At 44.8% G+C, this 23,365-nt stretch overlaps 1 protein-coding gene across 10 annotated transcripts in view; it reads right to left on the bottom strand.

Moving 5' to 3' along the window:
- RNF185 (ring finger protein 185) overlaps positions 1-23,365 on the bottom strand; it is a 230,799-nt gene that overhangs the window by 98,203 nt on the left and 109,231 nt on the right. For 2 of the 10 annotated variants that reach the window (XM_069619787.1, XM_069619796.1), the window contains exons 2-3: positions 21,448-21,676; positions 19,563-19,581 (exon numbers count right to left, since the gene is read on the bottom strand). In XM_069619787.1, the coding sequence (XP_069475888.1) occupies positions 19,563-19,581; positions 21,448-21,617 (189 nt within the window). In that variant the 5' untranslated portion in view covers positions 21,618-21,676. The other 8 variants (XM_069619792.1, XM_069619789.1, XM_069619791.1 and 5 more) reach the window with 8 other exon arrangements.

The following is a 23,365-nucleotide window of genomic DNA, read 5'->3' as shown; positions in this document are numbered from 1 at the left end:
TGCGATAGGAAACTTCTAGCGCAGCAGATTTGATCCAAAGCAAACCCATTGCATATTTTTGACCGAAAATAAATGTGGGGTGTGGGTAGGGAACTAGTGGATGTGGGTATCCCTGCGCCCGTATATAATGACGGCCAAATGAATTCAAAATATAAAAAGGAAAAAAAAATCGATGGTTTTGCATTCGACCAACTCTCTACGATCAAAACACATAGAACCGGGAAGATCCATGCACAAGCCCGCAAGACACACATATGTCCACTCCTTCCTCCCAAGGTGCTGTACCATTTGGTCTTTTTTGTACAAGGAGGCATGTCAAAAAGACCCCAGAAAGCCGAATTTGAGAACAGTGGGTAATTACATGCAGTTATGTTAACGGTCATCGGGTGGCGGTGTTGCTTTAATTTACTCTATTACAGAGGTTGGACAAGGCGACGCTTCGCTCGAGTTGGGCTCACCTTTCACAAAGTCACTCGAGCCATGGCATAGCTTTTGAAGGTGACGAGGGGAGAGTGCGGCGAATGGAGGAGGCACCCCGATAACCGGGGCAGGGGCCTTCCTCCTTTACGCTCTCTTGCCCCTCCCCCACAGGGGCAGGGGAGAGGGCGGCAAAGGAGCCAGAGAAAAGGGCGCCAAGAGCCCAGGAAAGCCCGCGAAGGGCAACAAAAGAAGGGGGCGGGGCTTGGGGCATAAAGGCGGCGGGCGCCCGGCACAGGAGCACTTGCAGCTCTTCCAGCAGCCGGGCGCCCGTCAAGAGAGGAGGACTTCGTTTTTCCCACCCTCCCACCCTACAGCTATGGCGGAGCCTGGACGTCGTTGTCGCAGGATGGACAGGCGGGTTGTGGCAACCTATGATAAGACAAAGACTCCGAATGAGCCATTGCTAAACCGGAAGGGGCTTCGCCCATTCTAGACAGCGCCTCCTGGGAGCCTAAACAGCGGGGGTGTCTGGCGGTAGCAATTGGGGCTCAACTTCCCCCCAACAAACGGCGCTCCCCCAGTCCGCAAAGACCTGCATGGGCAGGCGGTTTCTCAGACTCGAGGGCCTTGGGGGAGTTGTGCCTGCAATCAGTATGGAGGAAAAAGGGGGAAGCAGGACGAGGAGCAGTCGCCACACCTGTTGGAACTAATTTTTACCTGTTTGCAGTGGTCATGTATATGTAAAAATAAATCTGCGGCCTTGTTATGCCAAACCAAAGGAAATGTCTCATGCAGCACCTTACTGGAGGGGAAACAAAGGGTCTGACAGAATGAGTGAGGTTGGATACAAACGGCATAGCTATTGGACAAATGCCCAGGTTATGGCAGGCATTGCCTGCATCAATTAACGTTATTCCATGCTTTCTTCTCCCTGCACCTCTCAGCGCAGGGGCGAGTAAAAAGTCTAGCCTCTGGTACCAATGGTAGGCCCTTGTTATATCCTTACAAACCAAAGAGGGGCGTCTCACCTATATGCAGTGGCGTCACTAGAAGGTGCTGGGGGGCTCGGACCCTTCCTCTGAAATCCTGGGCCCCATTGTGTGCCCCCACCTCACTCACTGATGCCCAAGATCAGGCTTGTGCTTGGCTTAGAAAATACCCCAACAAGAATTATCCGCCTTAGGGGGTTTGTGTATGCTTCCCCTTCATTCTCTTTCCTTCTTGGATAGTATGTAACGGATATGCACATTGAGGTCATTGGTACCTTTGATTGATTACTGAAGTGTTCAATTACACGCATGATTTATAGGCAAGCTGTTTATTTACATTTACAGCTAAGTGAAAGTCAATCGGCCCCACCGACCGTGGAAAGCAACTGACATGAGACCATGTGAATCTCGCATTCAGAACATACATCTTTATGTTCTATTCACCCTTCCATCACGGGAGCTCGCGAAAGGTCCCGTGATGAAATGATGAAAGGACATTACACATCTCCCCTCCTTAGTCTTTTGCTGTTTATGGAACATAGTCTAGTAGTCTTCTTCTACATCTCCCTTCCTTAGTCTCTTGCCATTCATGAAATACAGTCTGTTAGGCTTCTTCTGTATCCCCAGTAATATCAAACAAAATCCTTCATGTGGCTTGGTTTGCGGATCACTCTTCCTGTTCTTGACATATGCAGAGGATCTGGTTTAGATGTTGGCAAGGAAATTTTTGACATTTCATTTCTATTCGACCTAGATCTCACATGCTGAACATTCCTTATCATGCTTTCATTGTCACCCCTACTGAGTTGTTCCTTGTGTTCCATTTCACCAGTATTTACATCCTTACTCGACTCCATCACACATACTCTCTCCATATTCCAAACTCTGCCATCTTGCACTCTCACCGCATGTCTAAAAACCTCAATCACACTCACTGGTCTGGACCATTTGCAAGGTCCATCTCTTAGTACAGGGGGTAGTTTAATTCTTACCAGACCCCCCACTCTGGGAACCTTGTTTCTTTTCCTCTTGCTCATTAAACTATCGTGAGCTACCTTGTTCCTAAATTGGATTTTCCTAATGTTCTCTACCGCCTCTCCAAAATCTTTTCTTACTATGGTCTCCCTCTCCAACCAAGATGGTGTCAATTTGGTGTTTGCTCTGCGCCCTCTACTTAACTCAAAAGGTGATAGACCAGTAGTACTATGGGGAGTAAAACGGTGAGCAATTATTTTCCTTTTCACTGCTTCTTCCCAGTTGAGCCCATTTGACCAAGCCCACCGAATAGCATCCTTGAGCACCTTATTGAATCTCTCAACCACCCCATTGGTTTGTGGGTGATATATTGCACTAGTTTTGTGCACAATGGAATTATTGGTACAGAACATTTCCATCTCTTTTGACCTGAATTGGGCACCATTATCAGTTAATATGCTTCTTGGGAAACCTTCTCTAGTGCATATCTCTGACAAAAAATCTATCACTATTTTAGCACTCATATGAGGTTTGATTAGAACTTCTACCCATCTGGTCAGAAGGTCAATGACCACCAAGCAAAACTGTTGTTTACCATCACAATGAATAGGCCTTAGTATGTCCATGCCTACTTCATCCCATACTTTCCCTGGAATATTCGTTATCACCATAGGGTAATTCTCACTCACACACGCCCTGTCACTCTGATTACAAAGGATACATTCTCTGATGGTTCTCTCAATTTGTAGGTCACATCCTGGCCACCAGAAATCATCACGTATTCTCTGTTTAGTCTTCACAATTCCTTGATGACCCTCGTGGCCCAGATCGATGATTCTTTGTCTTAAACTTGTAGGTGGAATTATCCGATCTCCTCTCATAATTCTGTCACTCGCTACGTTGAGTTCATCTGCAACTCTCCAGTATTCGATGAGACCGGACTCTTCAAACATAACTCTCTTTAAACTTCCATTGTTTCGTATAATTTGTTTCAACTGTATTATACTATCATCTTGTCTTTCCGCTTCTTCCCACTCAGTTTTGGATATGGAAAACGCTTCGACGTTCAAAACAACCTCAGGATTGTCTTCACTTTCATTATCTACTTCAGAATTGTTGGTAAACCGCGACAGACAATCAGCAGCACGATTCTTCACTCCTGGTACATATCGTACTGTACAGTTGTGCTCCTGCAGAAGTACTACCCATCTTTTAATTCTGTTAGATACATTGTCCAAACCTTTATTCATAATGACATGTATCAATGGTTTGTGGTCAGTGCGAATCTCCACCTCCACTCCCCAGATGAAATTCCTAAACTTTTCTGTTGCCCACTTGATGGCCAGTATTTCCTTTTCTATTGCAGCATACGACCTTTCCGCACCCTTTAACAATCTGGATGCAAATGCTATAAGAACTTCTTTTCCTTCAACTTCTTGCGTGACAACAGCTCCTAACCCTCGGTTGCTTGCATCTGTTGTTATTATAGTCTTCCTCCCACTCTTGAAATTCTTCAGTGATGGTGCTCCGTTTAATTCTGATTTGATATTTTCAAATTCTTTTTCGCACTCCCTGTTCCATTCAAATGACTTCTTCTTTAGGAGTTCACGTAGCGGAACAGTATGTATGGCAAAATCCTTTATAAACTTAGAATAATACTCTGCCATTCCAATGAACGTACGCACGCCCTCCTTTGACTCTGGTCTTGGCATGTTCATTATGGCATCTGCAAGTTGTTTCCTTGGTTTTATGCCGCTAGCAGATATGGTATGTCCTAGATATTCGATCTCGCTACGATTTATATTACATTTATCTCTACTAAGGGTCATACCTGCTTCATATAACTTCTTGTAGACATGTTGTAATCTTTCATTATGCACTTTCTGATTGACAGCGTGTACTAGTATGTCATCTTGAAAACAAATAATTCCTTCGTCACCTTCAAATAGTTTGTGCATGATTCTCTGAAACACTGAAGCAGCTGACACCAACCCAAATGGCAATCTTCGGTATTGATACAGCCCATCAGGCGTGATAAAGGCTGTCATTTTCTTAGAATCCCTATGAAGTTTAACTTGATGGTATGCTGATGTTAGATCCAGAGTGGAAAAATACTTCGAGGGTCCAATAGTGGATACAATCTCTTGAATATTGGGGAGTGGATGTCTGTCCGGGATCACGCACTTATTTAATTCTCTCATGTCTACGCATATTCTCAATTTTCCGGATTTTTTTCTTAATACAACTAATGGCGAGACCCATTCACTGGCATCTATTCTCTCGATGATTTTCTGATCCTCCAATAACTTAATTTCCTTTCTTACTTCTTCTCTCATTGAAAGTGGAATGTTGCGTAACTTCTGCGCAACAGGAACATGTCCTGGCTTCATTTTGATCTCATGAACAAATCCACGCAGACATCCGATTTCTTTCCTGAAAATTTCTTTCATCATATCAGCTTCCTTGGTGACTTCTTTGTTTCCCTGAAGTTTTCCAGCGTTACTTTCAACCGCATATACAGACTCATCGACGCAGCATCCAACTTCACTTTGAGTTTACATTGATGAGTCCAACTTAACAAGGGCGTTCTCCCCTTCTTTGTTATGTATATTTTCCCATTTGCTTTCCTCTCCTTGAATTTGAGTGCTCCCCAAAACCATCCAATGACATCTATTTTAACTTCGCCATATGCTCTGGGATTTATGTCTGATTCATGCAGGTATTCATGTTTCTTCCTGTCCCAGAAATTTTGTGGTATCAAGGTATATTTTGCACCTGAATCAATCATCATGTGCATGTTGGTTCCATCAACACAAACTACGGCCTTGGGACTCTCAATTTCTTGTTCATTTTCTTCGTCCGTCACGACAAACACACATTCTTCTTCACCTTCATCACTATTTTCATCGCTTCCTATCCAGTTAGTGGAAGTGTTTTGCCTTCTGCAACATCGTGCGTAATGCCCCTTGCCTTTGCATTTCCCACATATAATTTTCAGAGCAGGACATTCTGGGTTATCCGCCCAATGATCCATGCTATCACATCTAAAACATCTCCCTGTGTTCTTCCTTCTGGGGTCGTCTCCATGTCTGTGCGGACTTTTCTTTCTCACATCACTGTTATAATTTCTGGAGCTTGGTTTTTTTCTTTTATCATTCCACGGTAATCTCCCGTTTCTTTCTGATTTGTATCTCCTGTTGGAATTTCCTGAAATTTGGCCAATGGGTTCATTCTCTTTACCTGTAGTAAGTGCATTATGCTTCTCTTTTGAAATGTCATGTTTAATATCAGTATTTTGCATCCTGCTTTCTAATTCCTTAACACATTTCTCAGTGTGCTCCACTTCCTTAGCCACACGCAAAACTGTGTCCAAGTTGGGGTCGTCCTCAGCCCATAATCTTTCTCTTACTTTGCTACTCCTACACTCCAGCATGAATTGATCTCTCAACCTCTCGTCCAACTGAGTATTGAAATTGCATGTCTTGGCTAGCTTTCTCAAACTAGTGATGTACTGTTCTATGCTCTCACCCTCTCCTTGAGTTCTTTTTCCAAATTTATAACGTTCCAAAATAGTGCTCAGTTTCTTTTCATAATGTTTCCCCATCTTCTTCACCGACCGCTCATATTCATTTAAGTCATTATCTTCATCAGAAAGTAATTCTGGTAGATCTTCGAATTTTTCCTGCCCCGCCGGGCCTAAACAATGCATTAAAAGAGATTTCCTCCTCTCCACGCTGCAATTCTGACCACATACAACGCCAGCGTAATGTTCAAATGATTTAATCCATCTTTTCCATGGAATAGTTGGTTCACCAACATCCGAAAGGAAAAACATTGGCGGTGGTACACTATTGAAAGACATGCTGACCACTCAGTATATGTGTCACAAAATTGAAAAGTGTTGACCAAAATATGTGAAATCTGGTCTCCTTAATGTCTCTTCTAAATTCACTTACAGGAAGTTGCTGCAGTGCATTAATGTATCACATTAGTTCTCTGTTTCCATTGTACTGCACACTGTGTAGAGAATATGGGTGGAGGGCTTGAAATGGTTAATTATCAGCCAAACAATATGACATACTGCAATGTTAAATTGCAATTTTTAACGCTTATAAGTTCAATGTACCTCCTCTTTCCATGTGATTGCGCCTTTATACTGAGGATTACGGTAGATGGAAGACTTGTGACAGACAGAAAATAAACACTTCTATTCTGTGCAATACGGTAATCCTAGCAGCACAGGCCAAAAGGCGTGTCCGGACGGCATATACATTAAAGGTAAACACAAGCAGGATTAAAGAAAACCACTCACATAATTGACCTTGACTGGCCGTCGCTGGAAGTGGAGTGGAGCGGAGCGGCCACAGCTTTTATGACAGCTGCAGGGCCAGCTCACGCAATCATCACGGCTGGCAACCCGAGCATAGAAGATGGTAAACAATTCAGGATAAGATGAACGCCTGGGGCACACAAAGGGGCGGTGGGGCCTGAAGATCCTCGTCGCCACTTGAAGTGTTCAATTACACGCAGGAAGACATGATTTATAGGCAAGCTGTTTATTTACATTTACAGCTAAGTGAAAGTCAATCGGCCCCACCGACCGTGGAAAGCAACTGACATGAGACCATTTGAATCTCGCATTCAGAACATACATCTTTATGTTCTATTCACCCTTCCATCACGGGAGCTCGCGAAAGGTCCCGTGATGAAATGATGAAAGGACATTACAATTACTTTTAACTCGGTTATTGCTTGCTTTGGCTTTTTGCACTTAACGGTTGCTATTCGTTTTTTATTGCAAACTTGTTAGTCATTAATGCGCATCGTAGCGTTCGTTTGTCCCGTAGCTACTGATGAAAAAAAGGCCCTCTGGTAGAGCGGCACGCGTGCGTAACGTAGTCACGTAGACGCTCTCGCGATGGAGAGTCTTGGGAACTACGTATATGCGTGTCTTCCGGGTCGGTCTGAAGGAGGCTGCACCGGCGAGCACGAGACTGCCCTGGTCACGCTTTCGCTCCCGCTGCATCACGTTGCGACTGCCTTGTTAGTTTAGAAGTGCATTTTACATGGTAGATACGGCAGGATACTAATGGGATGAGACTAAATAATGCTGGCGTAGATAACCGTTACTTTGTCATTAGGCCATGGGTAGGCTTGGTTCTAAGATTGATAAGGTGTACCTATAAACGGCCAATGCTTAATGTTTTCGTTCGAGTTGTATGCCGTATTTGTTCTACTGCGGGCCATGGGGCGGGAGGGCGAGTTTCTGCCGGAGTCCGAGGTTACAGTGAGCCTGTTTGCGCGCCTCACCATGGATGCACCTACTATGGTAGTGGCGTACATACCCACTCTCACACATCCCAACTTGCACGCAACTTTGCACACGAGAAATTGCCTATCTGGACATGGAGAAATTTCACACGTGTTCACCCCTACATTCACGGACAGATACAATCTGTCACACAGGCCCAGATATGATAGTTGTCAATACACCCGTACTATACGGTGGCACGCCCAGACACACAACTAGGTGATTGTTATTATCAATGCCCTTATTTACGTGCTTTAACATTATGCTGCGGACACGGGGTACGGCCTCTATGGGGACCTGCGTACAAGCTGTGTTGATATTACCGCCGTTGTCCCTTATCCCACTGGTCTAGGTGGCATTGGTCTCCTTGGGTTGGGTTTGGAGGTGCACTTGTCTGGTTTAGTAGTATTTTACGGGAGTCTTGTTCACTTATGCAGTCACCCTTCAGGGCGATCTTACTCTTGTGATTCTGCAATGGATGATCGTGTCTCGTTCTGTATAAAGAGTCCTTATGAGAAGGGGCTCCTGAAGAGGCAGCGCTTTCACCGTTTTGAGTGGCACAGACGTGCTGTGCTTTTGTCATCCACTTCTACTACATGGACATTTCCTTTTATAGCGCTCATTTTGGGGTTGCCCTGGTCGGTGTTTTGAAGTGTTAACAATCCTTTGTTTGGGGTTGGAATTGAGGGAGACAATTGTTTATTTATTAGTGTAAGCATTAAACGAGGCAAGCACAAAGCAAGAACAGCTGTATTGAACCTTTTAAGTCAATTGCAATTGCCTGAGTCTTCTCTTTGCGTAGGTCGGTTTTACTTACGTTTTGTCAATCTCAAACCAAACCCCCACTGCTGCAGGTCCCATAGTAAAATCGTCTATTAAAAGAAGACATTTGCCATGGGGAATGATGTTTGGGGTGACATTAACTTACTGAGTCATCTTACGTGTAGACCAGGTGCACTCATTCATTCGCTACTGGCTCTACTTGCTTTGCCTCCGAATATCGGGTTGTTTGCTCACTAACATGTTCTAGTTGGACTATGGGTGTGCTTTGTTGGCAGCCACTGCTGAACTTTGCTTGTTACAATGGATATTTCTTGTGTGATGGGTCAATGCTTCAACCTGATATTGGTTCACAGCGTGTAGATAAAAGTACTTGGGAGTTGGAGGCGTTTGAAGGGTGCGAGTTTTTCTTACACATTGGTATCAGCTGTTAATATATATTTGCAGGGTGCGGGGGGGCTGAGGTTGGTGGTTTAATTTGTACAGTTGCTGTTAAAGAATATTTATTTTTTGTACTTCGCTCAGCGTTACATCCGACGAGTGGGCCATCTATTTGTAACTATTACCAGAGTTATCTGTTTAACTCATGCCCGGGCTGGGTGTGGGTTTTTACCTTTTCCTATCTCTGTTCTTTCTTTTCTTCTCACTTTTCTTTATTGATCACACTCTTTATTTGATTCTAATTAGGATTTACAGCATGAATTCTAGATCTGTTAATCAGCTTAACATGGTTTCATGGAATGCGAATGGTCTTAAGAATGTTGTGAAACCAACAAAAGTTTTATCTTATTTGAAATCCACATCTTGCGACATTGCTTTCCTCCAAGAGACACACCTGGATGATAAAGAAGCTGAGAAACTTCAACGGACGTGAGTAGTCCAAAGCTTTTTCTCAACATATTCGACCAGCAAAAGAGGCGTCTCGATACTAATTAGAAAAAACCTGCCTTCAACAGTCCTCTCCAGCAAAGCAGACAAGGAAGGAAGAATTATTTGTGTCATAATCAAAATACAAGATACAACAATGTTGTTATGCAATGTGTATGCACCCAACTTGGATGATTCCCTTTTCTTCCACAAACTTGCGCAATTAATTCAAAGCTGTAATGTTGGTGCAATTGTGTTGGCCGGTGATTAACCAAGTGTTGGATCTAGCGTTAGACAGCTCAAATGGAGACTGTTCACATATACCGAAGAAGAGCAGGAGGTATTTAGAACATTTGCTAAACTAGTTCCATCTGGTGGACATATGGCGCTTGGAGCACCCGTCTGAAAGAGACTATAGCTTTCACTCATCGCGTCATGACACTTATTCATGTATTGACTTCTTTATGACTTCAGCCAAGTAATACCAAGTTGCTTTGATTCGAGTATCAGGCCATTGCTATATCAGACCACACACCCGTGTCCCTGCGTCTTTCTTTGCAATATACTCTGGTCAAATCCTCAAGATGGAGAAGGAACTCGAACATTCTGCTAAAACAAAAGATTAAAGATGAAATTGTGAAAGAAATTGAAGATTTCATTTGAATCAATAGTACAGATTATATCAGTCTCTACAGTTTGGGAAGCAATGAAATGTTTTATTCGTGGTGTGCTGATGTCTAAAACCGGTAAGCATAAGAGAAGGAAGGCGAAATATGAACTAAATAAATGACTATCAGATCAGATAGTTTATCCTCTGCCTGAACAAAGCATAATCTATTTTGAGAACGGAGAAAAAGCAGGCAAGCTCCTTGCACACAGGCTGAAGGTAGCTGAGAGTAGTCGTTTTATCACTGCAATTAGAACTCCTAATGATGGTTTGAAAACACAACAAAAGGAAATAAAAGCACTTTTCCATGCCTTTTATGAAATACTCTATAGATCAGATCTGACCAGTGAGCTGGATGTGATAGAAAATGTCCTAAATTCATTAGAAATGTCTCGACTGACATGATCAAACAACCAGTTTTGAAGGGGGAATTGTAATGGAAGATATTCGTCTGGCCATCTTCCAACTTAATGTGGGCAAGTCACCAGGCACAGATGGATTGCCTGTAGAGTTTTATAGGATTTTACCCGACACCGCTCTGCAAGTTCTTTGTGATGGTTATAACAACGCTTTTGAGACTGGATCTATGCCAGACACGATGCGGCACGCACTGATAACAATCTTAAAGAAAAAAGATAGATCCCTTACAAGATGTGAAAACTATAAACCAATCGGTTGTATTAATACAGACTGCAAGATTCTGGCAAAGTCTTTAGCTATGAGATTGGAATCAGTGATACCTTTGTTAATTCATGGGAATCAAGTTGGTTTTGTCACCGGAAAAGCAGTGGCTGATAATATGAGACGCTTGCTATTAACAATTGAACATGGACATAAACAACTGAATGCAGCTGCAGTGGTCTTGTTGGATGCCGAGAAGGAGTTTGATCGTGTGGAGTGGGCCTTCCTGTTTTCATGCTTAGACAAAATGAGATTTGGCCAAGATTTCAAACACTGGGTACGGCCGTTATACACACAACCATCTGCAAGCATATTTACAAATGGTCTTATTTCGGACGTCTTCCGGGTTCGCAGGGGTACCAGCCAAGGTTGCCCGCTCTCGCCATTATTATTCATCTTGTCAATGGAGCCATTGGCAGTGCTACTTGGAGGTGATGAGTCTTCAAATGATAATTGGGAATGATCATAAAAATCTTATCTGGCTTTACGCAGATGATCTGCTGGAGGCCTTACAGGATCCAGCAATTTGCATACCTCACCTAATGCGAGATATCCAACAATTTTCCTCAGTGTCTGGTTATAAGGTGAATTGGGATAAGTCTGAGATCCTCCCATTGAACAATATTTGTTTGCAACATACCTGTGATCAATTCCAGTTTACCTGGTGTCCAGAAAGGATGAAGTGTTTGGGTATCTGGTTAGGTCCAGAAGTGGTAAAGTTGACTAAAATGAATCTTGAAAAGATCTTGCCAAAACTTCGATCAGACCTAGATAAGTGGGGACTCACATGAGGGAAGATCAATTGTATAACAAAAATCTTATCAAGACATTTTTTCAAGGAAATTGACAGGATCATGCAAAAGTTCATCTGGTATGGAAAGCCGCCAAGACTTGCATTGTGGAAAATGCAGCTCCCCTCAAAACAAGGGGGAATGAACTTACCGCAAGGTCATCGAAATGGACGGAGACCAAGCAGCAGATATAACCAGGGAGAGCCGTGCATTATCACAGTTCGATCCAAAAGCCCTACTAACAACCAGTAAAAGATCCTCCAAAGGGCAAAATCCAGTGACTGCTTTCTTGCAGGACTGCTGGTTCGATATATCTAAACGCATAAGTACTAAGCCTTATTTATTCCCTGATGCTTCGATCTGGCTTAACCTGGCTTTGAAATCACAGGGTAAAGTCCTATTTTGGCCAGTGTGGTTTCTAGCGGGAATAAAATACATTAAAGATCTGATTGAAGGTGACAAATGGATCCCGTTTGCACAATTGCGCCGCTCATTGAACATGACTGATTCCACTTACGCGGTATACAGAAAATTGAAGAACATTATTACTGCAAGTGTGGCCGTATCAAAACTGGCAACTCAGAGTATAGCTTGGTCAGCTTTACAGACCTGCAAGAGTGCATCTTATCTTGCTGCTACTATTTATGGAATTGTCAAGGCTTGTCGTAAAGGAGACCCGAGATTACTGACCATCTGGGCTGAAGAACTAGGAGAAGTTATTGGTCAGAGTTGCTGGCAGCGTTGCTGTGGGAATATGCACCTAATGAGTATGGACTGGGGCCTAAGAGCATCGCAAACCAAACTCCTTTTTAGGTCTTAGTGGACGCTGGTACAGTTATTTAAAAGACAGCTTCTGGAAAACAAACTATGTTGGAAGTGCAAAAACGCAATGGGCACCCTCTGTCATTTGATCTGGTTCTGTCCAGACTAAAGCATTCTGGGAGAGGGTCTGTGAAAGGCTGGGTTTGATCCTGTGTTGTACAATCCCAATGACTGCCACTCTACTGGTACTGGGGGATGTGTCTCTAGTAGAGGATGTTCCATTCAGCAAGAAAATCTGGGTTCTCAGAGCATGCATGATTGAGAAAAAGATGATCTTAAGGTCCTTTTGTATCGACGATTGGGTGGAGGAGCTGCTCACCGTCTCCACCTATGAAAGAGCCATCTCCAAACAAGCAGGGGACATTGATACGTTTTGGAACATATGGGGGAGTTTCCTTGATGCCTATGGCTAATGTGTATATATAGAAGTTTATACAGTTCTATTTTCTAATGACTCAAGACTGGTTGCAAGGTTTCCTGCTCTGCTGCAATATTTCTTTTTCATTCTTTTCTCTATAGACCATTGAGATCATATCCATAGAGGTGATTATGTTGAGGGATGCTTTTGTTTGTTCATGAATTGAGCTGATATTGCTTATGTTTCCTATTTATAACTTTTTAATGACTCCTTTTCCCTTTCTTCCTTCCTCTTTCTCTTTTTCCCTTGCTTCATTGATTAGAACGTATTAGCTCATTTATTATTAATTGTTGTCCACTTGTATCGATTAGTCCATTTATATTCCACTGTTTGATATTTGACTGTTATTGTAATGTTTTGTTTGACTATGTTGCTAAATAAAAATATTAACATTCAAGTCACCCTGCAGCCAAGAGCAGCCCCAGCAATCAGAAGCATAAAAGCGCTAATGATGGGTCATTAGTGACTTAATGGTTTAGTGCCTACATTCTGATTGGAGGGGAGGTGCACAAAAGGGGTGTGGCAGTTGGTGTGCACAAAAGATTCTCTGAAGGAGTTCTTCCGACATCACATGTTGCCCTTTTGTAGGCGCCCCCCGCCCCTACTTTTGTCTGTGGCCCCTCCTATATTTGATTCCTGGCGAAGCCACTGCCGATATGTGAGCCAGATTTGCATATATTCTTTCCACTTCTGAAACGCCACACCAGGCTCACGAGTGACAATTGTTCTCGGTTGGAGGGCTGCCCTGGGCAATGCCATCCGTTTAGATCCATTTAAAGCCTTCCAGCCAACACTTTTTGGTGTTGTGAAAGTCACCCAGAGTGTGATGCCTAAACATGTGCCCTAGGCTTGCTGTGCCTCGAATTTACCTACACCTCGCTAATGATGGCGAGACATTTCTGGGGACGCTTGCGCTCTCATGCGGAAGCAATATGAACTAGGCGATTAGGCAGGACTGCCCCTTTTGGAGTGGAAGAAAACTTGATATGCATTTGGTTTCTCCCCTTTTGTAATGACACTATATGCTGAAAAACAACAATTAAAAGGGTTGCTGGTGTATTGACTACATTCAAAACTTTGGCACAAGTTAAACAAGAATCCCACTACTAAAGCGCAATGGCTACAATCATCACTGTGACAGTCCCTCTGTTACTCCTCTGTCTGTCTCTCTTTCTCTATCTCTCGGTCTGTCCCTCATCAGTGTGCCTCTCCCACTCTCTCGGTCCCCCACCCTGTTTATTGATGCATCGATCTTTTAGTCTCATTCCCTCCAAGTGTCTCGCAGTCTCAGACTCTTTTTCTCTTATTTGCTCTAGTTTTACTTCGCTCTCGCAGAGGACTGTGACCTGGTCGAGATGCAAATAGCACAAAGGAGGTGAAGAAAGGACTACATGTTGCAAGTAGCATGTATAAGGGGACTGGATGCTGAATGCTTAAAACCCGGGGTAATCTATGAGAATGTCCATCTTTAATGATGAAACTACCGCCAAGCTTACATATGGATCTGCATGTGGCATCTCTACACTGGACCACTGGTGGTTTGAGGTATGCATTGAAATTAAACTTTGTTATTATGTCTTTAAATCCTGCTGCATCATCTACAAGGCTGTCACCCTTAAGTTTCCACTGAGAAACTCAGCATCTCCGGAGGTCTAAGATCCACCAGGACGGTGCACGAAGGAAATACGTTGGAACCTCCTCCCAACATTAGACTTGCCCCCTCACTTCTTCAGTTCAGGAAGGAGTTAAAGTCCCTCCTCTTTAAGAAATGGCTCCTCCTCATCACCTAGATCCACATACCCTTCACTCCCCAGAGTCAGGGTGATTTGATCTGAGCTGTTTCTTCTCCTGGTTGATTGATGAGCCCTCGCTCCCAAATTGCTCGTCCTGCCCCTTCACTGTTGCTAGCTCCCCACTCCCTTGTTTCTCTGCTCTCCTCACAATGTTCGTCCCCCTATGATTGTAAAGTGCTTTGTTGCTTCTTGAAGCTAGGCCTGTGTTCAACAGAAACCCTCATAATAATAACGATAATACATCTTATTGGAGATAAGCACACAGTAAAGCAGGTGCTTCAGTTAGCACAGAAGCAAGTGTTAAAATGGGAATGCCTCTCACATTTTACTCAGCCAGAAATGGGTGCACATCATTTACACTTTTGGATCCATCTATACCTATTTTAACAAGCATGTTTACATTAATGTTGAAGTCCCCCTTTGCATTTGCATGGCTGGTAAAGTGTGGCTAAGCGTGGTACAGCACATTATCTGATCATGCTGCAAACAGTAGTTATGAAGAATGCCATGCCCTCCTATATCAGTTATGTCTGTATTCTATTTTGTAGTGGTGCAGACCAACTTGTGGCCCAGTAGTAACCAAGATGTTAGTTGTTCCACCGTTCTGTTGTACATCATTAATGGCCCTGCGTAACTGGGACTTGAAGGTGTGTTTGAACATTATTGATGTCAGGCCAGATGGGCCTCTGAACCAGACTGTATAGGTTACAGGTTTCATGCCTCAACTGCTGAAGTAAAGTGTTAGAACCATTTAATCAGCCAGCCTAGTCTTATAACTGATAAATAGCCATGTGATGAGCAGCGCTTTAATTTGTATATTCTTTGAGCTAGGCCGCTTCTTTATGGGGCAGACAAATTCATAACTATAATTATAAAATCCAACAAACAACTGCAAACGCCAAAGCTAATACTGGATTTGTCAATGCTTGTTTTGGGCAACCTGACAAGAGTGTGTTCGAGTATTTGGTCCCAGAAGAACAAGAGGCCTAGTAAGGCGAGCTCTGGCTCGAGGGTAACAAAGTCAGAACCTGACAGAAACTCAAACCAAAAGCGAGGAAATACTTGCTAGTCAATGTGTGTTACAAGGTATTGAAACTGCCCTAGGAGGTAAATTCCATGGCAACAGATTGAGAATATCTATTCCCGATAATTCCTACTAATTTAGCAATGGGGAAGAAGTACTTGCTGGTACAGGATTGTCAAGAAGCGAATAAGGCACTATCCCAAGAACTGAGCTTAACCATAGATTGCTGGTGTCAAATCCTCACAGCAGCAGCTCAATTTTAGAACCCAAAAGAGGGTCTCATCAAAAGAGGGCGACCTTTCTTATGAAGCAAGGCTTCACCCACAGATAGCTATATGGGTGAATCATAAGAGAGCAATATCACCAAGACAGTGATTAAAAAAAAGAGCCAGGAAGGTGCCAGGCTGCAAGAAAACAGATAATGCTATTAAAATGAGGATATACCAGGACTTAAGACATATGGTACTGTAGCTAAACTGCATTTATGGACACTATGCTTCTGTTGATGGAACCGGGTAATGTGATGAACCCATGGTATCAAAAGTAAGACAAACACAAAAGCCAAGTTTGAAAAATCTTTATTGTTCTCGCAAAGGGGTTGGACGAATGCCTATCTAGACCTACATCTAAGATGGGAGTAGTCTCTACCATCAAATAATAAATAGAACAGTCCTAGTTGAGTCTGTCAAATCGAAATGGCCTAAACTAACAAAACCAAATGCCTGCCCCATCTTTTGTATAAAAATGTGTGTAAAGGAGAATATGTATGCAAAGGAAATCAGTGTTTGAATATAAAGAATTAATGTGGCAGAGTCAGCTCTCCTCCCCACGTTAAAACAGCACGGAGTAAGGCGGTCCCCATAGACAGGATGACACACTCTGGTGCAGGTTCTCAAAACAAAGGCAGTTCAAAACGTGGATCTAGGCCCGCCTGGCCTTCCACGTTAAAGTTTCTTTTTCCAGCTTTCAAAACATAGTTCAACAAAAAGTTAACGTCGGTCTCCCGCAGTGGGGCTCGGACATTTCAAACACAGCACTTGCAGAGGGTTCCCTTCCCCAAGCTTGATTCACATCCTTTAGGGGTTCCCTTTCCCTAACTTACCACACTTCCGGTCTCACTCCGGGTTTAGAGACCTTTACCTGATGTCGAAGACTTTCGAATGTGTGTGGATTTTACTAGAGACCTCCGCAGGACCACTCGACTTTCCCTTCAATTCAATTCACACTCTTGTGTTACTTGCCCCAGTGTCTCTTGGTCTGGGTAGTTTGAGGTCATAAGCACAAAGTTCAACAATCACCTTTTTACTTTCCCCCTTTTTCCCGGGGTTAATATTGATCACTTCACTTTTTATAGTTCATTCACTTTTTTGCTTCATAACAAAAAACATTTCACCTTTGACAGTACTTTCGGGTGGACTACTTTTTTTCACCGGACCACTGCGCTACTCGGTATCTATGGTTTTACAGCTATCAGTAATTCAAAGCTCACAACAGGTCTGCCTTACTTTGCGTCCCATCCCCACGTGTGCAGCCTTTAATTGTGCGATATATTGTTGCAACTTCAATCTTTGCTTAACACACACCGGCCTTTCATGATGCTCACCAACTCACTGGCTCTGTTCATTCCTTTCTTGTCTTTGTAGCTCGAATTCCTGAGTCAAGGTTCATATCACAAGCTTGGCCTCGCCTCCCCAACTCTGCCATTGGGAGCTGCAGGAGTTCAAGGAAATACTTGTTGAGGTCAGGGTCTTGCCACCTGCCCTTCAAAGGCCTTGGCTTTCCTACTTTGCCCAGGGGAGGAGCTCGGGTGTGGGCACTGCCAGGTAAACCCAGCTGCCCCTGGTTTGGCTCCCTGGGAGGTGCAGTTCCCTCTCCACACTACAGCCTCCCCTGTACTCACAGGTTCAGCAATCAGGCAGTCCTTCCTCCGGGCCTTCCAGGGTCTCTCTAGCTTGAATTCGCTTCCGTGCACCATCCAGCATCCCTAGCTTGCTCAGAGTGTGCCTGTATTTTCCACCTTTTATATTCCCTGGGAGAGTCAACCAGAATCAGGTGCGAGTGGTTGTAGAGGGAGGCCCGACCTTGCCTGTCCTTGTTAAGAGGACAGTCTGTTAAAAAGGAACAGTCTGTCCTCTGTGTCGGAGTGTGTTTCTTAGTGATCTTCATGGTCTCTGTGCTTGTACAAAATAAAAGGGGGTTGGGGAAAGAGTTGGGAAGTCTTAGGGTTTTCTGGTAATTATAGGAAAATTCGGTAGCTTATTGTCGGATTGGGGAAGGTAGATGTATGGTTGTGGGTACATGCGTTCTGGTTTTGCATGATGCTCTGGGGTAGGATGGGACTTGGTTTAACATATCCCATGTAGACTGGGGGGTGTCAGAAAAGGGCGAATACGGCGTCTCTCCCAAGGGCATTCCTCCCGCAGTCCCCCTCAAGGATCCTTTGTTCAGGTAATCTTCCCGCACTGGTCCACCCCGAAGGTCTGGTTCCAAAGGCGATGGCCGTGCCCTGTCCACCTGAACAAAAGATCCTCAGGGTCGAACCGTTAGAACACCCTTGGGTTTCTTACAGTAATATTTGTCTAGGCTCCGTAGATGAGCTCAGTGCTCTGTAGATCAAACAAATATACGCTAGCGGACAATGTAAATTTATCAGTTAGAAACAAAAAGACTAGGGCTTACCTATTTTTGGCTTGTTAATAAACGTAGGATGGATAGATAAGGAACTGGAGAAGGACCTCTACGACACCAAGGAAGGGAATGGTTAGTAGGTTATGGGACTTGTTCCCGGGCAGCACGAGGAACCACTATACGGTTATTGGCAAGACTTCTTTCCAGAGCAAAGCATCCATATAGCATGCCAATAAGGTAATTCTATGTAGCAAAGAAGTAGAGTTCAAATTCCAAAAAAGGTTCAAAACACAACAGAAACTCCAACCCAGAAATCCAAAGATCATAAGTCTCACAGTACCAGATGATTACCAGATCGCTGCTACAATAGGAAAATCCAGAAGCAATTTGTTCGTGAGAAAGCTGGGTACATTAACAAATGATCGGTAGGCAATGCCAGTACAAAGGGAGTATCCAAAAGCAGATTGTGTAAGCAGGAAGGTTCAAAAAGCAGGATTCAAAAGTACAAAGTGAATACATGGATCTTACTTCAATAAGAAGCGCTGCCGCCATTGCAGCCGGGTCTTTTGAGGAGTAGCATTCTCAGCAGGGACATGATTGCCTGCTAATGCATGTTTGATTACCATGGTAATGCGATGTCTGGTACGGAGTTAACGTCCTAGACGAGAGTTGATTTGCGTACATCGTGGTTGCTGATTCAGTCTCTATGGCAACCGCCAACCATGTGAGAAATACACAGAAGGACGTTGCAGCAAGACACAGGAGTTTAACCCTTTCCTGGCCGCTTCATCCCAGAGACTGTATATAAGATTAGGGAAGATTGGTATTCTCATAGTTAAACCTATAAGGCGCACTGCTTTGCCCTATTCTGAACAATTTACAATAGTAAAACCCTAGGATTTCTAGTTTGTTGACCGAAGAACCTATAGGAGTTTAGCTTAAACTCTCCCTATCTTTTGTTTAGAGCCAAGAAGCCGGCTGGATGCTATAACTCAGTAACTGTGTAATAAATGGACTGTTTTGATGAACTTGTTCTCAAAGAAGAAAAATGTTTGGTGTGGAAAGACTCTTTTCCCCACTTAACTTTACCGGCAGTGCATCCGAAAAAGTTGAATAGAGGTTTTGAACCAGATCGTCGGACTGTGTGCTACATCACAGTTGCCCACCCTATGGATGTACAAGGTGCTTCCAAAGTCAGCTACCTGTGGTAGAAGGCCTGCTTCCACAATGTCCAAAGTGTTAATTGCACTGGTTTTACCAGGGAGCGACAATGCCAACCCAAATATCATGGGACTAGGTCAGTTTGGGGCATGGTGGAGAAGATGGCAGACACTGTGGAAAAAGAAAGGCAGTGCGCAGAAGCAATGCTAATGAGAAGAAATTCAACAGATCTTACCTGATGCAAACACGGCCAACTGTTAGTGTTCCCAGGAGATCAGTCACAGGTCAGAGAGAAAGACGGAGAGAAACAAACATCTTGGTATTACACAGGGCTTTGATGATTCAGCAACAGAGTGAGGCATGTGAATAGCTACACCTAATTGGAGACACGCAACCAGCGGCAATATTCCAGAAATACAACAAAAGGGCAAGAATGGCAGAGCCCCAGCTATAAAGCAAAGGGAAGTATGGAAGAGAAGCCAAAGTCAGAGGGAACAGATTGAAAATAAGAGAAAAAATAGCAGAGAAATCAAAGCAATTAAGGAGATCAAATGCCAAAGAAAGAACAGAAGAGAAACCAAAATAAGGGTTGAGAAACTGAAAAGAAAATAGCCTAGAAAAAGTGAGCCGGGAGATCCATACTAAAGAAAGAAAATGCTGCAAAAGTGAATAAATGGCTTAGATGGTCCCCATCTACTCATAGTAATATAGTAAGGTCAAGTGGCAGCGAGCAAATGGACATCAACACAACCAATTCCCTTGTCAGGAAAGTAAGTGGAAGGGTGAACGGTACTATGTGGAAGAAAGTGGTTTTCTGCAGCCCCAAAGAGCCTAAAAACGTTCCTGATCAAACTACCTTTGGGGCTAATAGTGCCAGGTACCGTCCACTAGCTAAAGATGTTAGGCTGCCCACCTGTGTCCCCATCCACCCCTGTGCATCCCAGAAGCAGCGAGGTGTAGCCAGAGCTTGAGCCACCAGAGAAGAGCAGGGAAAAGCCTGGCAGGGATGTTCCTGCTATGCAATGGATGTGGTGAGGATTTTTCTATTTATAACAAAATCAGGTGTGGCAGATGGATAAAGTGGCATATGACCAATTCAAATATAAGCTTGAAGTATTAACTATAACATTATTAAATGGGTATGGGTTTTCCTCAATTATTTCAGTCCGTAGGCTTATGCTGGCCTCTTCTACTGCTCTAAGACATAGGACCCATCAGTCTCTTAGGCGTGCATCAGCAACTTTTGTCCTTTTAGGAGGTATATGCATTATCAGTCTCTTAGATTTAGGATAGCGTCTCGGGATGTAGGCTATGTGTAAGAGTCCAGCAGTCTCCAAGGCAAGGAGCAATTACATGCCATATCATTACAGGTGTACTTCATGCATCCAGAGTACTCTTAAAGGAGACCCCACCCTCTTTGGGCCAGATCTACAGGATCTGCTGGAAGCCTAGGCCAGGTTGCCTTGGGTTCAACAAATGTTCGGGTTTGCACCTTACCACCCAGTATCTCTAATCACAGTTACACCGTAACACCAGGGGTAGGGATTCTCCTTCAAACACTGATGCCCCCTGTGCTGCCAGCAGAACCATGTAACCAATGAAATGAGGCGATGTGCACCTGGTAGTAGCCCCAGTTACCACGGTAGCCTGAAGTGCTGCATGTAAATAGAGGGCAGGAGGAAGAGACAGGAAGTGGGCATGACTGGTCTGCAGATACTAGTGTGGGAAGGGGAAACAGTATACTTAAACGATCCCTTCTAGAGCGGTCCGGTACTCATTGCCGACCTCAAATCCTTTCACACTTCAGAGTCTCCCACTCAGAGCTGTGCCTAGAAAAGGATTCCATTGGTAGAAGCATGTTTACCATCCTTCCCTCTCCAGAGTCCCATCCACAGGTACACCAGAGAGTGCAATATTGACCTCCCTGTTGAGAATGAGGCAAGAAAACACCCCATGCCCCACATCCGAAGCCTCAAAGGAATGAAAGCAGGGGGTGGGGTGAACTGGTGCTAGCAGAGTGGGAAAGGAGAACGAGGGGCAACCATCACCCCTCCCCCCAACCACGTAGAGTGTCTATAGGCTTCTGCACAACGATCCCGGTAAAGCAGGCGACGACTCACCAGAAGAGGTGTCCACACAGGCTGATGACCGCGTCCTTGGCTGTGTCCAAGCAGATGTTACATTCAAACGTGCTGTCCTGATTCGAGCTCTCGGCGGAGCCATTGCTGCTGGTGCCCCCCGTGTTGGAGCCGTCAGCCGAGGTCGACGTGCTGGGCCCAGCGCTTGCCATTTTCCGTGATCAGGGCGAGACCCGAGGAGGGCGAAATGATGCCCACTCCCCCAAGAAACCTGAAAGACAAAGTAAGAAGGTTTTAGTTGTCAAAATTGAGCTATGGGGGTCGATTAGTGATGTCACACTAGTTGAGCGCCCCCATCACCTTGGAGAAGCAGCGACTGAGTCGAGCCTCCAAAACCAAATGAGAGCATGCACGTGCTAAGGAAATGGCAATGAAGCAGTGCATGACTGCTGGCAGTACATTTTTACAGTACATTTTAAGACCATTTGTGTGGCGCGCAGAGCTACCCATGGCAATCGACCCAGCCACTGATCAGGCTCCAGGCAGGTTTCCCACCAGGAAATGACACTTTGAAAACTGCATCGCCCTGCCTTTGGTGAAATTCAGAAGAATGGCAGGACAGGAACACATGCAGCCTATTGAGGCACGCGCTGGAATCAGCTCCCGGAAGATGCAGAATAGACCATTTCCTGAAATTTAGCAAGCAATTTAAACCTCAGACTAGCTATTTACTAACGCCTTCCATGAATCGTATTAAGCTTCTGACAGCGGCCATGCCCCCACAAAGCGCACTGAAGCTGCCCTAGCGAGTAAAGTAAAAAGCGCGAGCTAAAATTACAATCTATGTGCTCAGACTCCGCAGAAATGGGCCGAACCTGGCCTCTGTGGGTGGGACGCTGCAATGATTGGCAGCTGGGAAGCGAATCCGTAAAGGAGTAACAATAGTCTGTCCAATGTTGGGACAGCATTGCAGATTCTCTTGAGCCCTGGGGCTGGCACGACGCGGTTCACTCACAGACCCAGAGGTGCAACCCTGAGTTACGGAACACAAACTGGGGAAGCTTGGCCCGCGGTATGGATCACTCCGTTTCCAAAGTGCAGTGCCATGTGCCACACCCATTAATCCCTCCTGCGGCCTAAAGGGTCTCAACAGTAAGGTGGGCGGGGCGAGAGCTCCGGCAGGAATCCCGCTCGAGGGGAAACCACTGACAGTGAAAAACAAACCAACTCACGTCCCCAACAGTAGACGAGAAACTCCCACTCCAGAGTTCATTCTTCAAAGGGAACGGGGGCACTGGCAGACACGGCAGCATGTACTTGCATCGTCTTATACTTACCAGCAGGCGGGTTCCCGGTGCGCACTGCCACGTATTGCAGCACCTGCCAGGGACGCGGCGCGAAAGGTGTGGGAGAAGTGCCCAACAGCTGCGCTCTGCAGCTTTAGCATTACAATAAAGCGTAATGAAGCGAGGCGGGTCGGGGTGCAGGGAGCGTCTGATCCACCGGCAGTGGGCCCCTAGAACGCTGCGTCCTAAAGTCACCGTGCGCGGCGCACCTGCAGGCCAGGCCGGAGCAGACCTACGAGAGCGCGAAGCAGCTGCAGCGAAGAAGCCGGGAGGACGAGCGCGGTACCCTTTATGCGCGCAGCGCTTTTCATGCAGTTACATCATGCGCCGGCTTTTCCCCGAAGAGCTGCGAGCAAGCAGCTGCTGGCCCGGCCGTGTCTTACACACCCGCCAGTCGTGGACCGACCCCAAGTGGACACAGGCCACACACTAGCTTCCTGGAACTTCCGCGTGAGATGGCGGGGATTAGATTGTAATCTCTAGAAAGCCGCCCTGCTTAGTGAGATGCATCGGATCCCAGCGTAAACCAGTTCATTTCATTTTTTTTATGCTATGTGTATAGAACGTAGAAGGGGCAACCGGGGTTAACCATCCAGTCATTTTAGGATAGAAAA

The sequence above is a fragment of the Ambystoma mexicanum genome, chromosome 10 (assembly GCF_040938575.1).
Source record: "Ambystoma mexicanum isolate Mex_15411 chromosome 10, UKY_AmexF1_1, whole genome shotgun sequence".
Lineage (NCBI taxonomy): Eukaryota > Metazoa > Chordata > Amphibia > Caudata > Ambystomatidae > Ambystoma > Ambystoma mexicanum.
The sequence above is the reverse complement of the archived record's forward strand: the minus strand, read 5'-3'. Positions and strand labels throughout refer to the sequence as shown.